This window comes from Gobio gobio, assembly GCF_949357685.1.
Source record: "Gobio gobio genome assembly, chromosome: 15".
In the NCBI taxonomy this organism is placed as follows: Eukaryota; Metazoa; Chordata; class Actinopteri; order Cypriniformes; family Gobionidae; genus Gobio; species Gobio gobio.
The window spans coordinates 51,496,429-51,513,928 of record NC_137108.1 but is presented as its reverse complement, the minus strand read 5'-3'; the positions used below and the strand labels follow the sequence as shown (position 1 = coordinate 51,513,928).

Genomic DNA, 17,500 nt, shown 5'->3' with positions numbered 1-17,500 from the left:
CAACCAAACGCTCGAAATCTACTAAATATTCCACGCTCAACTGTTAGTGGGTTACTGTTATTATAACAAAGTGGAAGCGATTGGGAACAACGGCAACTCAGCCACAGAGAGCGGGGTCAGCGCATGCTGAGGGTCACAGAGCGGGGTCAGCGCATGCTGAGGGTCACAGAGCGGGGTCAGCGCATGCTGAGGGTCAAAGAGCGGGGTCAGCGCATGCTGAGGGTCACAGAGGAGGGTCAGCGCATGCTGAGGGTCACAGAGCGGGGTCAGCGCATGCTGAGGGTCACAGAGCAGGGTCAGCGCATGCTGAGGGTCACAGAGCAGGGTCAGCGCATGCTGAGGGTCAGGGTCAACGCATGCTGAGGGTCACAGAGCGGGGTCAGCTCATGCTGAGGGTCACAGAGCGGGGTCAGCGCATGCTGAGGGTCACAGAGCAGGGTCAGCGCATGCTGAGGGTCAGGGTCAGCGCATGCTGAGGGTCACAGAGCAGGGTCAGCGCATGCTGAGGGTCAGGGTCAACGCATGCTGAGGGTCACAGAGCGGGGTCAGCACATGCTGAGGGTCACAGAGCGGGGTCAGCGAATGCTGAGGGTCACAGAGCGGGGTCAGCGCATGCTGAGGGTCACAGAGCGGGGTCAGCGCATGCTGAGGGTCACAGAGCAGGGTCAGCGCATGCTGAGGGTCACAGAGCAGGGTCAACGCATGCTGAGGGTCACAGAGCGGGGTCAGCGCATGCTGAGGGTCACAGAGCGGGGTCAGCGCATGCTGAGGGTCACAGAGCAGGGTCAGCGCATGCTGAGGGTCACAGAGCGGGGTCAGCGCATGCTGAGGGTCACAGAGCGGGGTCAGCGCATGCTGAGGGTCACAGAGCAGGGTCAGCGCATGCTGAGGGTCACAGAGCAGGGTCAACGCATGCTGAGGGTCACAGAGCGGGGTCAGCGCATGCTGAGGGTCACAGAGCGGGGTCAGCGCATGCTGAGGGTCACAGAGCAGGGTCAGCGCATGCTGAGGGTCACAGAGCGGGGTCAGCGCATGCTGAGGGTCACAGAGCGGGGTCAGCGCATGCTGAGGGTCACAGAAGTGGCCAACTTTCTGCAGAGTCAAGAGCTCCAGACCTCCAAACTTCTGTGGCCTTCAGATGAGCTCAAGAACAGTGTGTAGAGCTTCATGGAATGGGTTTCCATGGCCGAGCAGCTCATCCAAGCCTTACATCACCAAGAGCAATGCAAAGCGTGGGATGCAGTGGGGTAAAGCGCGCCGCCACTGGACTCTAGAGCAGTGGAGACGTGTTCAGTGAGTGACCAATCACGCTTCTCTGTCTGACAATCCCATGGACGAGTCTGGGTTTGGCGGTCGCCAGGAGAACGGGACTTGCCTGGCTGCATTGTGCCAAGTGTAAAGTTTGGTGGAGGGGGGATTATGGGGTGGGGTTGTTTTTCAGGGGTTAGTTCCAGTGAAAGGAACTCTCAAGATATTTTGAACCATTTCATGCTCCTAACTTTGTGGGCCCAGTTTGGGGACGGCCCCTTCCTGTCCCAGCATGACTGACCAGTGCTCAAAGCGTCGCTCCATAAAGACATGGATGAGTGAGTTTGGTGTGGAGGAACTGGAGTCCTGACCTCAACCCGATAGAACAGCTTTGGGATGAATTAGAGCGGAGACAGAGAGCCAGGCCTTCTCATCCAACATCACAAATGAAGAATCCCCATAAACACACTCCTAAACCTGGAGGAAAGAAGAGCTGAAGCTGTTAGAGCTGCGACTCCATATTAAACCCTACGGATGGAGAATGGGATGGCATTAAAGCTCATGTGCGGGACAACACTTTTGGGGATATAGATCGATGACTCTGTCAAAATGTAAATATTCTGAATAAACCATATCTTGATTCCAAATCTTTAGCCTTAAAACTGACAACTAATAAACCCAAACTGGGACAGGAAGAGCAGCGTGACAGGCGGAGGTGAGCGCGAGGGCAGCCGTTATCAGTGTGTCACTCCAAACGCCTCCTCAGGCTGACAGACAGGAGAGAGAGAGAGAGAGAGAGAGAGAGAGAGAGAGAGAGAGACGCACCTCTGCTGCTGTTCTCCATCGTGTACAGGTAATCCATGTAGAAAGCTCCATATCGCTGTAGCCCCGCCTGCTCTGTGAACGTCTCCTGCGAACAGAGTCACACTCAACCTTCACTAACCACAGAGCCTTCAGCAACGCTTTAAACACATACACACACACACACACACACACACACACTCACACACTCACACACACACTATCAGTGCATACTGCATTACTGCAGCTGTTTATGATTAGAAGCAACAGATGATCTACATCATTAGGCCAGAGACATCAGGATCTGCTTGATGGGATATATTTACATTAACATTTACTCATCAGACAGAATCTTTAATCCAAAGGGAGGCACAGATTCAGTGAGTCTCTGTTGCTGGAGCTCCAGGAGGAATATAGAGCGTTCCTACAGCTCCAGCACTTCAGCAACGGCAGGATCATGAGTCTGACCTGCACCTTCAACGCAAGTCCATGGATAAAACTGTAAATGTTACAAAAGACATGGATGGACACACACACTCTCTCTCACACACACACTCTCTCTCTCTCACACACAAACTCTCACACACACACTCTCACACACACACACACACACACACACACTCTCTCTCTCACACATACACACTCTCTCTCTCTCTCTCACACACACAAACTCTCACACACACACTCTCGCTCACACACACACTCGCTCACACACACACTCTCACACACACTCTCAAACACACTCTCACACACACAGTCTCTCACACACACAGTCTCTCACACACACACACACACACACACACACACACACACACACACACACACACACACACTCTCTCTCTCACACACACTCTCACACACACACACACACACTCTCACACTCTCACACACACACACACACACACACACACACACTCGCTCACACATTATCTCACACACTCTCTCTCACACTCTCTCTCACACTCTCTCTCACACTCTCTCTCACACACTCTCTCTCTCTCTCACACTCTCTCTCTCTCACACTCTCTCTCTCTCACACTCTCTCTCACACACACTCTCTCTCACACACACTCTCTCACACACACACACTCTCTCACACACACTCTCTCACACACACTCTCTCGCTCGTACCCTGTGAAGGTTTCCATCCAGTATGAATTCCGCACGGACTCCGTTGTTCTCGGGGCTGCGGTAGTCGAACAGTGAGTTGGTGAGGTACGTCATGCCCTTAACGCTCAGCGTGTCGCCGCAGCGGAAGAACACGCCATCCTACACACACACACACACTCAGCATCACGGCATGAAGAGGATGGAGGTGTGAGGCTGTGTGAGAGACCATTACCTCTTCTCTTCTGTTCATGTTCTCTTCAAAATCCCGAACACCCATAATGCCCTTCAGACACACGGCCCGACAGCCCACGACCCCCACCTGACAGTCGAAGAACGGCTCGCCCATCATCAGAGCCTGAAGCAGAAACACACACACACTCAGTGAGCGCAGGAGGAGATCTGGAGTGTGTGTGTGTGTGTGTGTGTGTGTGTGTGTCTCACCTCCACCGTGATTCCCTCCTGCTCCACACTCAGCACCTCGCGGGACTTCAGCTTCTGCGGACTGTAGTAACTGCTCTCAGAGCAGCTCTCAGTGAGCTACACACAAACACAAACACAGACCAAGTCAGGTCAACTTTATTTATATAGCGCTTTTAACAATGCAGATTGTTTCAGAGCAGCTTTACAGTGTTAAACAGGAAAATAATGCAGCATAATTTTATTCAGCCGCTCTGGAGAAAACGCTGATGTCATCAGTTCATTTCAATTATCATACAGTGACAGTGTGGGCTTTAGATCAGTAATTTAGTTTATATGGTTAATTTAGTTGAATAATTAGATTTATTTGGATATTTAGTTGAAAAATGTAGTGTCCCCAACTCTGTGAAACATTAATCAGATCACAACCCTGTGTGTTCATGAGCACCACTGCTGCAGTAGGGCCCTAAAATTTCACGGAATCTAGTGTTAACGCGAAATTTCCCGGAAATTTTACATATTTGGAATGAAATGCTGTTTCGTGTGAGAGAACGAATGTCTGGGGAAATGCAGACCGGGGGAAGCAAATCTGGGCAACACAACCCATCCCGTCATTTCAGCTCCGCCTTCAAAACAATGAAAGAATGGCGAAGCGGCTCTGCTTTCGTCGGCGGAAACGTTAAGAAACTCAACGCTAAGCCCTCAGTACCGATTGGGGAGTGCTTGCTGTATTTTGCACTTTAATGTACTGTATGGAAAATAATGTCTTAAATGAACTTGAGAGAAAATGAGACCGCGTCTGATCCAGGACATGTTCATCAGCGGCTGTTCTTAAAGTGACAGTAGCACTGATGATGTCCGTCATTAATATTCATCACAGAACAACGGGAACAGAGAAAAGTGTAGCTTTAATGATGATTAATCAATATTTCACTTATTATTTATGCAGTTAAGAAAGGTTTTGATAACTTTATTCAATTTCTGTGTAGGCTATGTCTGACAGGGAAGGCCATGGGTAAATATAACATTTATTATAACGGGGTTATGTAAAGATTGTTTTAAGTTCAATTTCATTAATGTTTCATAGAGACATCAGTGATACTGGCCTTCATTCATAAAAACATGACAATACAACACATATTTAAAATATACTGTTTCTTCATTCATTTGGAGAGTAACTGAAATTATTGCAATATCAAAATATTAAAAACTCATCATGATTAATTACAGAAAAAAATGTGATTCATTCGTTTTTTTTAATTATCAATTCACAGCACTAATATTGTGTTGTGACTTGAAGTGCTTAGAGTGCGGTATTTGTCCTGAAAAGTAAATGTGATGTTTGTTACCTCAATAAATTTAAGGTCATTCCTATTTTATGTTCTATTATATTAACATTAAAAACACGATTAAAATAACAGTTACAGGGTTAGTTCACCCAAAAATGACATTTCTTCCATTAATGACTCACTCCAATGTTGTTCCAAACCCGTAAGACCTCCGTTGATCCTCGGAAACACAGTTTAAGATATTTTAGATTTAGTCCGAGGGCTTTCAGTCCTGTGAATGTAAGTCTGTGCACACTTTGCTGTCCACGTCCAGAAAGGTAATGAAAACATCATCAAAGTAGTCCATTTGTGACATCATTTGGTTAGTTAGACTCTTTTGAAGCGTCGACAATACATTTTGGTCCAAAAAAAACAAAAACTAAGACTTTATGAAGCATTGTCTTCTCTTTCGTTATCTAGATATCCGCGTTCACGAGGCTCCAGTGACGCTGCAGGGTTCCCACTCTTCTTCAGTGATCATTTTCCAGGACTTTTCCAGGATATTTAAAGTTTTACTACAGTGAGAATAAAAGACAAGGATCACTCCTAAAGTAATATATCGCTCTCTAAGTCTTTAAAAGGCGCACAGTTTATTGCCATGACTTAACTATAAAATCAGTTTTTAATGTGAGCTCTTAATCATACATTATGACTAAGGAAGCTTGTTTCCGCCACAGAATTTAAAAAAAGGGTAATTGCGACATATCTTGCTATTCTGAATTTTTTTTTTTTTTGCAATTGTGATTTTCTCGCAAACTTTTGGACTTTATGTCAATTCTGAGAAAAGTAATAATTGCAAGATATAAACTCGATATTGCGAGAAAAAAAGTCTCTGAAAAAGTATCTCAAAATAATTCTGAGTGGGTTATGGGGTTAAAACATGCGGAACTGGCTCCTTTAGTCTATAGCCTCTGGCCAAAAATCCTCCAATGACACAAAATGACGGTATTTGCGTCATCGGAGGATTTTTTCCAGAAATAAAAAGCATAATTCTCTCGTCTCAGGGGGATATGAGGGGGGAAAGTACCATAACTCAAATATACTACCGGGTTTCTACTGATACAAAGCCTAATGCTAAATCACTGAAGTTACCCTTTAACTTTTTTAAAAATAATTTTCCAGGACAACAACAAGTTTTTCCAGGACATTTTACATTTTCTCTAACTTTCCATGTGTTTTCCAGGACTGGAAAATGTATCATACATTTTCCAGGTTTTCAAGGTTTTCAAGTGGGAACCCACAGGACTGAAAGCCCTCGGACTAAATCTAAAATATCTTAAACTGTGTTTCCGAGGATCAACGGAGGTCTTACGGGTTTGGAACAACATTGGGGTGAGTCATTAATGGAAGAAATGTCATTTTTGGGTGAACTAACCCTTTAAGGGTAAAGAAAACTGAATTCCCAAAAATGAAAATAAAGCGTATTTCATAGGGCGCTATAACAGCAGGGCTTCCTTCTCTCACCTTAAAGGTGACGGAGGCTTTGGTGCAGTAGAAGCCGATGGACACCACGGGGTCTCTGGGGGACGTGTGCAGGGGCCGGGCGGCTCCAGGCTCCTGTGACTCCGGGTAGAAGCCGGACTCAGCCTCAGCCTCCTCGTCCTCTGCGCTCACGATTGCCGGGACGAAGGACCAGGCCCACGACACCCAGCCCTGATCGTCATCCTCGCCCTGATAGTACTGACCCGTCAGATCCGCCTCGGGGTCGTCCATCAGCCCTGCGGACACAGAGAGAGCAGCTGATCACATGTTCATCAACACCAGGGGTTGGAGAAAAGGCATCGCGATTCGTTGAACGGCCACTTCACCACTGTGTGTGTGTGTGTGTGCGGTCCTAGCCAAACAGAACCACCCACTGATAGGTGAACATTCGTCTGCTGGTGAATTGGCTTCGTTTAAGATAAAATGGACAAACTAGGTCCAGCTCAGGGGCGTCTCATCCGTGGGGACACTTTTCCCGATGAGAGGGTTCAACACACACACATTTCTGCAGTTTTCCCAGTGAGAGGGTTCAACACACACACGTTTCTGCAGTTTTCCCGGTGAGAGGGTTCAACACACACACGTTTCTGCAGTTTTCCCGGTGAGAGGGTTCAACACACACACGTTTCTGCAGTTTTCCCAGTGAGAGGGTTCAACACACACACGTTTCTGCAGTTTTCCCGCTGAGAGGGTTCAACACACACACGTTTCTGCAGTTTTCCCAGTGAGAGGGTTCAACACACACACGTTTCTGCAGTTTTCCCGGTGAGAGGGTTCAACACACACACGTTTCTGCAGTTTTCCCAGTGAGAGGGTTCAACACACACACGTTTCTGCAGTTTTCCCGGTGAGAGGGTTCAACACACACACGTTTCTGCAGTTTTCCCAGTGAGAGGGTTCAACACACACACGTTTCTGCAGTTTTCCCAGTGAGAGGGTTCAACACACACACGTTTCTGCAGTTTTCCCAGTGAGAGGGTTCAACACACACACGTTTCTGCAGTTTTCCCGCTGAGAGGGTTCAACACACACACGTTTCTGCAGTTTTCCCGCTGAGAGGGTTCAACACACACACGTTTCTGCAGTTTTCCCAGTGAGAGGGTTCAACACACACACACGTTTCTGCAGTTTTCCCAGTGAGAGGGTTCAACACACACACGTTTCTGCAGTTTTCCCGCTGAGAGGGTTCAACACACACACGTTTCTGCAGTTTTCCCGATGAGAGGGTTCAACACACACACGTTTCTGCAGTTTTCCCGGTGAGAGGGTTCAACACACACACACGTTTCTGCAGTTTTCCCGCTGAGAGGGTTCAACACACACACGTTTCTGCAGTTTTCCCAGTGAGAGGGTTCAACACACACACGTTTCTGCAGTTTTCCCGGTGAGAGGGTTCAACACACACACGTTTCTGCAGTTTTCCCAGTGAGAGGGTTCAACACACACACGTTTCTGCAGTTTTCCCGGTGAGAGGGTTCAACACACACACGTTTCTGCAGTTTTCCCGGTGAGAGGGTTCAACACACACACGTTTCTGCAGTTTTCCCAGTGAGAGGGTTCAACACACACACGTTTCTGCAGTTTTCCCAGTGAGAGGGTTCAACACACACACGTTTCTGCAGTTTTCCCGCTGAGAGGGTTCAACACACACACGTTTCTGCAGTTTTCCCGCTGAGAGGGTTCAACACACACACGTTTCTGCAGTTTTCCCAGTGAGAGGGTTCAACACACACACGTTTCTGCAGTTTTCCCAGTGAGAGGGTTCAACACACACACGTTTCTGCAGTTTTCCCGCTGAGAGGGTTCAACACACACACGTTTCTGCAGTTTTCCCAGTGAGAGGGTTCAACACACACACACGTTTCTGCAGTTTTCCCAGTGAGAGGGTTCAACACACACACGTTTCTGCAGTTTTCCCGGTGAGAGGGTTCAACACACACACGTTTCTGCAGTTTTCCCAGTGAGAGGGTTCAACACACACACGTTTCTGCAGTTTTCCCAGTGAGAGGGTTCAACACACACACGTTTCTGCAGTTTTCCCGGTGAGAGGGTTCAACACACACACGTTTCTGCAGTTTTCCCGCTGAGAGGGTTCAACACACACACGTTTCTGCAGTTTTCCCAGTGAGAGGGTTCAACACACACACACGTTTCTGCAGTTTTCCCAGTGAGAGGGTTCAACACACACACGTTTCTGCAGTTTTCCCGCTGAGAGGGTTCAACACACACACACGTTTCTGCAGTTTTCCCAGTGAGAGGGTTCAACACACACACGTTTCTGCAGTTTTCCCGCTGAGAGGGTTCAACACACACACGTTTCTGCAGTTTTCCCGATGAGAGGGTTCAACACACACACGTTTCTGCAGTTTTCCCGGTGAGAGGGTTCAACACACACACACGTTTCTGCAGTTTTCCCGCTGAGAGGGTTCAACACACACACGTTTCTGCAGTTTTCCCAGTGAGAGGGTTCAACACACACACGTTTCTGCAGTTTTCCCGCTGAGAGGGTTCAACACACACACATTTCTGCAGTTTTCCCGCTGAGAGGGTTCAACACACACACGTTTCTGCAGTTTTCCCGCTGAGAGGGTTCAACACACACACGTTTCTGCAGTTTTCCCGGTGAGAGGGTTCAACACACACACGTTTCCGCAGTTTTCCCAGTGAGAGGGTTCAACACACACACGTTTCTGCAGTTTTCCCAGTGAGAGGGTTCAACACACACACGTTTCTGCAGTTTTCCCGGTGAGAGGGTTCAACACACACACGTTTCTGCAGTTTTCCCGCTGAGAGGGTTCAACACACACACGTTTCTGCAGTTTTCCCGGTGAGAGGGTTCAACACACACACGTTTCTGCAGTTTTCCCGCTGAGAGGGTTCAACACACACACGTTTCTGCAGTTTTCCCGCTGAGAGGGTTCAACACACACACGTTTCTGCAGTTTTCCCGCTGAGAGGGTTCAACACACACACGTTTCTGCAGTTTTCCCGCTGAGAGGGTTCAACACACACACGTTTCTGCAGTTTTCCCGGTGAGAGGGTTCAACACACACACGTTTCTGCAGTTTTCCCGCTGAGAGGGTTCAACACACACACGTTTCTGCAGTTTTCCCGCTGAGAGGGTTCAACACACACACGTTTCTGCAGTTTTCCCGCTGAGAGGGTTCAACACACACACGTTTCTGCAGTTTTCCCGCTGAGAGGGTTCAACACACACACACGTTTCTGCAGTTTTCCCGCTGAGAGGGTTCAACACACACACGTTTCTGCAGTTTTCCCGCTGAGAGGGTTCAACACACACACACGTTTCTGCAGTTTTCCCGCTGAGAGGGTTCAACACACACACGTTTCTGCAGTTTTCCCGGTGAGAGGGTTCAACACACACACGTTTCTGCAGTTTTCCCAGTGAGAGGGTTCAACACACACACGTTTCTGCAGTATTCCCGCTGAGAGGGTTCAACACACACACGTTTCTGCAGTTTTCCCGGTGAGAGGGTTCAACACACACACGTTTCTGCAGTTTTCCCAGTGAGAGGGTTCAACACACACACGTTTCTGCAGTTTTCCCGGTGAGAGGGTTCAACACACACGTTTCTGCAGTTTTCCCAGTGAGAGGGTTCAACACACACACGTTTCTGCAGTTTTCCCGCTGAGAGGGTTCAACACACACACGTTTCTGCAGTTTTCCCGCTGAGAGGGTTCAACACACACACGTTTCTGCAGTTTTCCCAGTGAGAGGGTTCAACACACACACGTTTCTGCAGTTTTCCCAGTGAGAGGGTTCAACACACACACGTTTCTGCAGTTTTCCCGCTGAGAGGGTTCAACACACACACGTTTCTGCAGTTTTCCCGCTGAGAGGGTTCAACACACACACGTTTCTGCAGTTTTCCCGCTGAGAGGGTTCAACACACACACGTTTCCGCAGTTTTCCCGGTGAGAGGGTTCAACACACACACATTTCTGCAGTTTTCCCGCTGAGAGGGTTCAACACACACACGTTTCTGCAGTTTTCCCGCTGAGAGGGTTCAACACACACACGTTTCTGCAGTTTTCCCGCTGAGAGGGTTCAACACACACACGTTTCCGCAGTTTTCCCGCTGAGAGGGTTCAACACACACACATTTCTGCAGTTTTCCCAGTGAGAGGGTTCAACACACACACGTTTCTGCAGTTTTCCCGGTGAGAGGGTTCAACACACACACGTTTCTGCAGTTTTCCCGCTGAGAGGGTTCAACACACACACACTTCCGCAGTTTTCCCGCTGAGAGGGTTCAACACACACACATTTCTGCAGTTTTCCCGGTGAGAGGGTTCAACACACACGTTTCCGCAGTTTTCCCGCTGAGAGGGTTCAACACACACTCGTTTCTGCAGTTTTCCCGCTGAGAGGGTTCAACACACACACGTTTCTGCAGTTTTCCCGCTGAGAGGGTTCAACACACACACGTTTCTGCAGTTTTCCCGCTGAGAGGGTTCAACACACACACACGTTTCTGCAGTTTTCCCGCTGAGAGGGTTCAACACACACACGTTTCTGCAGTTTTCCCGCTGAGAGGGTTCAACACACACACGTTTCTGCAGTTTTCCCAGTGAGAGGGTTCAACACACACACGTTTCTGCAGTTTTCCCAGTGAGAGGGTTCAACACACACACGTTTCTGCAGTTTTCCCAGTGAGAGGGTTCAACACACACACGTTTCTGCAGTTTTCCCGCTGAGAGGGTTCAACACACACACGTTTCTGCAGTTTTCCCAGTGAGAGGGTTCAACACACACACGTTTCTGCAGTTTTCCCAGTGAGAGGGTTCAACACACACACGTTTTGCAGTTTTCCCAGTGAGAGGGTTCAACACACACACACACACGTTTCTGCAGTTTTCCCGCTGAGAGGGTTCAACACACACACGTTTCTGCAGTTTTCCCGCTGAGAGGGTTCAACACACACACGTTTCTGCAGTTTTCCCGCTGAGAGGGTTCAACACACACACGTTTCTGCAGTTTTCCCGCTGAGAGGGTTCAACACACACACGTTTCTGCAGTTTTCCCGCTGAGAGGGTTCAACACACACACGTTTCTGCAGTTTTCCCGCTGAGAGGGTTCAACACACACACGTTTCTGCAGTTTTCCCGCTGAGAGGGTTCAACACACACACACGTTTCTGCAGTTTTCCCGCTGAGAGGGTTCAACACACACACGTTTCTGCAGTTTTCCCGGTGAGAGGGTTCAACACACACACACGTTTCTGCAGTTTTCCCGCTGAGAGGGTTCAACACACACACGTTTCTGCAGTTTTCCCGCTGAGAGGGTTCAACACACACACACGTTTCTGCAGTTTTCCCGCTGAGAGGGTTCAACACACACACGTTTCAGCAGTTTTCCCAGTGAGAGGGTTCAACACACACACGTTTCTGCAGTTTTCCCGCTGAGAGGGTTCAACACACACACGTTTCTGCAGTTTTCCCGCTGAGAGGGTTCAACACACACACGTTTCTGCAGTTTTCCCGGTGAGAGGGTTCAACACACACACACGTTTCTGCAGTTTTCCCAGTGAGAGGGTTCAACACACACACGTTTCTGCAGTTTTCCCAGTGAGAGGGTTCAACACACACACGTTTCTGCAGTTTTCCCGCTGAGAGGGTTCAACACACACACGTTTCTGCAGTTTTCCCGCTGAGAGGGTTCAACACACACACGTTTCTGCAGTTTTCCCAGTGAGAGGGTTCAACACACACACGTTTCTGCAGTTTTCCCAGTGAGAGGGTTCAACACATAAGTTTCTGCAGTTTTCCCAGTGAGAGGGTTCAACACACACACGTTTCTGCAGTTTTCCCAGTGAGAGGGTTCAACACACACACACACACGTTTCTGCAGTTTTCCCGCTGAGAGGGTTCAACACACACACGTTTCTGCAGTTTTCCCGCTGAGAGGGTTCAACACACACACGTTTCTGCAGTTTTCCCGCTGAGAGGGTTCAACACACACACGTTTCTGCAGTTTTCCCGCTGAGAGGGTTCAACACACACACGTTTCTGCAGTTTTCCCGCTGAGAGGGTTCAACACACACACGTTTCTGCAGTTTTCCCGCTGAGAGGGTTCAACACACACACACGTTTCTGCAGTTTTCCCGCTGAGAGGGTTCAACACACACACGTTTCTGCAGTTTTCCCGCTGAGAGGGTTCAACACACACACGTTTCTGCAGTTTTCCCGCTGAGAGGGTTCAACACACACACACGTTTCTGCAGTTTTCCCGCTGAGAGGGTTCAACACACACACGTTTCTGCAGTTTTCCCAGTGAGAGGGTTCAACACACACACGTTTCTGCAGTTTTCCCGCTGAGAGGGTTCAACACACACACGTTTCTGCAGTTTTCCCGCTGAGAGGGTTCAACACACACACGTTTCTGCAGTTTTCCCAGTGAGAGGGTTCAACACACACACGTTTCTGCAGTTTTCCCAGTGAGAGGGTTCAACACACACACGTTTCTGCAGTTTTCCCAGTGAGAGGGTTCAACACACACACGTTTCTGCAGTTTTCCCAGTGAGAGGGTTCAACACACACACGTTTCTGCAGTTTTCCCAGTGAGAGGGTTCAACACACACACGTTTCTGCAGTTTTCCCGGTGAGAGGGTTCAACACACACACACACACGTTTCTGCAGTTTTCCCGCTGAGAGGGTTCAACACACACACGTTTCTGCAGTTTTCCCGCTGAGAGGGTTCAACACACACACGTTTCTGCAGTTTTCCCGCTGAGAGGGTTCAACACACACACGTTTCTGCAGTTTTCCCGCTGAGAGGGTTCAACACACACACGTTTCTGCAGTTTTCCCGCTGAGAGGGTTCAACACACACACGTTTCTGCAGTTTTCCCGCTGAGAGGGTTCAACACACACACACACACGTTTCTGCAGTTTTCCCGCTGAGAGGGTTCAACACACACACGTTTCTGCAGTTTTCCCGCTGAGAGGGTTCAACACACACACACGTTTCTGCAGTTTTCCCGCTGAGAGGGTTCAACACACACCTGCCTCCCCATTTCACAAATTTATTTTGCTCATTAAATGCAAAGTTTTTTAATTTCAAAAGCATTTCTAAATTAAGTTTATATTTCCAACAAACGAAATTCTGAGCCATAATAACGCAGTGGTGCTCAAGTCGGCTATAAGGCGCTTTCCCTGCCATTAATGCTTAATAACACTCCTGTGTCTCCGATGCGGCGGCCGGACATAAACCCACCAACATCTGTGGCATAATTTATGGGATGATTTATGGAATATTGCTGAGCTACTGCACAATGTTTCAGACGAATGGAAAATTCTGACTCGTTTTGGCGAGTGATTGGTTAAATGTCTCTCATGACTGTTGCAGCTCGGCAGGTTCTCATGTGAGATGTTATGCACACACACTGAGTTTGGCTTCTCAGGGCTAAAGGTGTTTTTCTTCTGCATTAGCCGAAATTTTAAAGAGCACCAATTATGGCATTTAAAATGTTCCAAATATTGTTTTATAAGTCCCCAACAACAGTTTTGCATGCATGCAATGACAAAAAAGACTTTAGTTTTCTTATAATATGCATTTAATTTTACCTGTTCTGACAGCGATTCTCAAATGATTCCTTTAGTGATTCACTTTTCAAAACCCGCCTTTACGTGACGATAATCTGCGCTGATTGGTCAGATGACCCAGTCAGTTGTGATTGGTATAGTCCGTGCAGATATTTTCGGAAACGGAACGTCCATCAAAGTCTTATAGTGACAGTAATTTGTTAATATATGTCAGGAGTTATGAATATGAAAACCGCGTCTGTACCGTTTGATTGTAATATGAGCCTCAGCTGATCTCATTCATAAAAAAACTCCTCTATTCTCCTCACGAAGACTCGCGACAAATCAACATCCCTCAGGGCTTTTAGTTCAAAAGTGTGCAGATGAGGAGAAATATTGATAGATTCTCATATGTCTGTGTCAAATTTCTAAACAGAGGAGTATTGTTTATTCAATACTTCCTCAAAATGCGCAGATGTAGCCTAATCATGAGCGATTGAGTCTCTTATGTGTTGTTTTCAGCTCATCCTGGCAGCCGGAGGGCGCTCTGTGCACATGTAATCCATATATGATACAGACAGGCGAAGAAGAACCATGTGCCATAATAGAAGTCCATAATAAAAGCTTCCTGAGATCGCGAAACATGCAAATAGAGACATTTGAAGACTAATAAACACACAATCGCGACAATGTATGGTTTGTCTTCAAGCCACTTAGTCTTCAAATGCTCATCCTTGGGCAGATGAAAAAAGTTTGCTTTTGAGTCGCACTTCAGAACTCAGCGTCTCGTCTCCATGATGTTTTCTAGTTTTCACTGGCGTCTCGTGGCCATGATGTTTTCTAGTTTTCACTGGCGTCTCGTGGCCATGATGTTTTCTAGTTTTCACTGGCGTCTTGGAGCGCAATAAGTGGACGTATCGTATTCAAATAACTTGACAAGTTGACGTCATCTAGTCAGAGAAAAAGCTGCGGTCTTCTAACGATTCTTAAAAATGACTCAGAGTCGACTCTTACTTTTGAAAGAAAATAACTATATATACGGTGCACTGTCATATTTCAAACTTTGCAGGATGTTTTTGTTCACTTAGATCTGTTACACACTACATGAAAGGTACATTTCAAAATTCCATGATAGGTGCTCTTTAAAGAATTTTTTGTGTCTCTAACCAAAGTAAACATATATTTTTTTTAAATGTTCTAAAGAAACTGAAAAATTGTCACACTTAGTTGTAAATGGAGAACTGATTATTCTTAATGATTGTTCTTTGGCTTACCATGTTTCATTAGAGCTTGTTAATCTTGAATATAACTTTGCTAATAAAATAAAAGTATTGAAAGAAATCTTCATAATAATTTTTAATATGGCAATACTGTCAAACAGATATTCTAACTATAAACAAAACACATATTAGCTCCTGTTCATGTTTTTGCACAGCGGGATAATTAGTTACCAAAAATGTATGTTAAAGGGTTAGTTCACCCAAAAATGAAAATTCTGTCATTAATGACTGAGCCTCATGTGGTTGGACACCCGTCAGACCTCCGTTCATCTTCAGACACAAATGAAGATATTTTAGTGTAAATCTGATGCTCTGAAAGGCCTCCATTGGCACAATGCACTTTACACTCTCAAGACCCTTAAAAGACACTAAAGACGTCGTTACAAAGTCCATCTCACTACAGTGGTTCTAAAAATAACTTTATGAATCTGCGACAATAGTTTTTGTGCGCAAAAAAAACCCTAAATAACGACTTACATATTGATGACGATTTCAAAACAAGGCCTCATGAAGCTTCGAAGCGTTATGAATCAGTGAGTCGATTCAGCGGTTTGAATCGCCAAATTTCAGCAGTTTGACACGCGATCCGAATCATGAATCGACTCACTGATTCATAACGCTTCGAAGCTTCCCGATGCCTTGTTTTGAAATCGTCATCACTATTTAAGTCGTTATTTAGGGTTTTTTTGCGCACAAAAACTATTCTCGCTGATTCATAAAGTTATTGGCGAGCCACTGTAGTGAGATGGACTTTGTAACGACGTCTTTAGTGTCTTTTAAGGGTCTTGAGAGTGTAAAGTGCCATTGAGCCAATGGAGGCCTTTCAGATTCATCAGATTTACACTAAAATATCTTCTTTTCTGTTCTGAAGATGAATGGAGGTCTGACGGGTGTCGAACGACATGAGGGTGAGTAATTAATGACAGAATTTTCATTTTTGGGTGAACTAACCCTTTAAGAATCATTTTGGGAATCGGATCGAATCGTGAAGTGCCTTAAGATTCCCACCCCTAATAAACAGAATCAGCATCCACATGAGCAGGTGGAGAGTGTGTGTGGCGCTGGTCTCACTCACCGGGAACGCCCTCTTGAAGCGAGCCGCTCTCTTCTCTCTCGCCCTCGCGATGGACGCCCATCTCGCCGTAGTACAGCGCCACGCCCAACTCCATCAGCCGGATGAACATGGGCATCTGCTGGTCCGTCAGAGAGAGTTTCAGACTCTCCACCATCGTGTGAACCTCAACACACACACACACACAGAGACAACAGTGACGAGGTGAACACACACGCCGTGCTGACACACGACACACACGCTCTCTTACTTTAATGACGGCGGGGATTTTGGCGTTGATGTTGTCGTAGGTGAAATGAAGACGAGTCCGGAAGGAACATTTGTAGAGCAGCGGGTCCTGATAAAACTCGATCTTCCCACTCGCATTACGTCTATCCAAACACACGGTGCAGTCGGAGAAATTAATCACCTTCCTCAGGACCAGTTCAGGAGCTAGAGAGAGAGAGAGAGAGAGAGAGAGAGAGAGAGAGAGAGAGAGAGAGAGAGAGAGAGAGAGAGAGAGAGAGAGAGAGAGAGAGAGAGAGAGAGAGAGAGAGAGAGAGAGAGAGAGAGAGAGAGAGAGAGAGAAAATGCTGGGTTGCAGCAGCTCTTCAGGTTTATTAGCTTCTCCTTAGATCGTGACGCAGAACAGCACTTAGTTTCTGAACGAGGGTCAAAGGTCAATGTGTGTGTAAGTCAGTCTATAGCCCTATTCGCACGGGATTAGTATTATATGGGGAGCTCTGGTGATTTGTAATAATTGCAGAGAATGTCTGTGATCTTAATCCCGTCCGAATCGGCCATGTCTGTAATTTGTAAAGTAAAAATTTCCCCTGCAAATTATTTCGCCGAACACCGAGGTCCTGTGATGATATTAGTCCTGTGCGAATCGGCATCTGTGATTTGGCCGGGATTAGGCGGATCGTATATCATTTTTGCAAAGTTTTTGTGTCCTGTACGCATTTCTATCTTTATCTTTCACGAAGAATGGAGCATATAATGCGCACCGTTATGAATTCCTGTGCGGCCGCGCGGATTATACTTTCACTTTAGAATGAGCACCAATTTGGGAGTAAATTGCTTGAATGGTGTGTTTAAAATTATTCTTAATGAAAAACACAAAAACAGAACATATGCGAACTCGCTTAAATGGCACTTTTACATTTAAGTTTGAAACTGAATCTTCCGCCGTATATTGTTATTATTGCTCAGTTCAGTTTTTAATTGTAGCGTCTGT

At 46.9% G+C, this 17,500-nt stretch overlaps 1 protein-coding gene across 1 annotated transcript in view; it reads right to left on the bottom strand.

The window, feature by feature from the left end:
* Positions 1-17,500, bottom strand: part of vps13b (vacuolar protein sorting 13 homolog B) — a gene marked incomplete at its 3' end in the record, with an annotated part of 207,729 nt that overhangs the window by 156,884 nt on the left and 33,345 nt on the right. Inside the window, 7 exon segments of the mRNA XM_079838149.1 lie at positions 2,074-2,158; positions 3,181-3,318; positions 3,392-3,514; positions 3,601-3,696; positions 6,369-6,622; positions 16,288-16,450; positions 16,535-16,716. Of these exon segments, the coding sequence (XP_079694275.1) occupies positions 2,074-2,158; positions 3,181-3,318; positions 3,392-3,514; positions 3,601-3,696; positions 6,369-6,622; positions 16,288-16,450; positions 16,535-16,716 (1,041 nt within the window).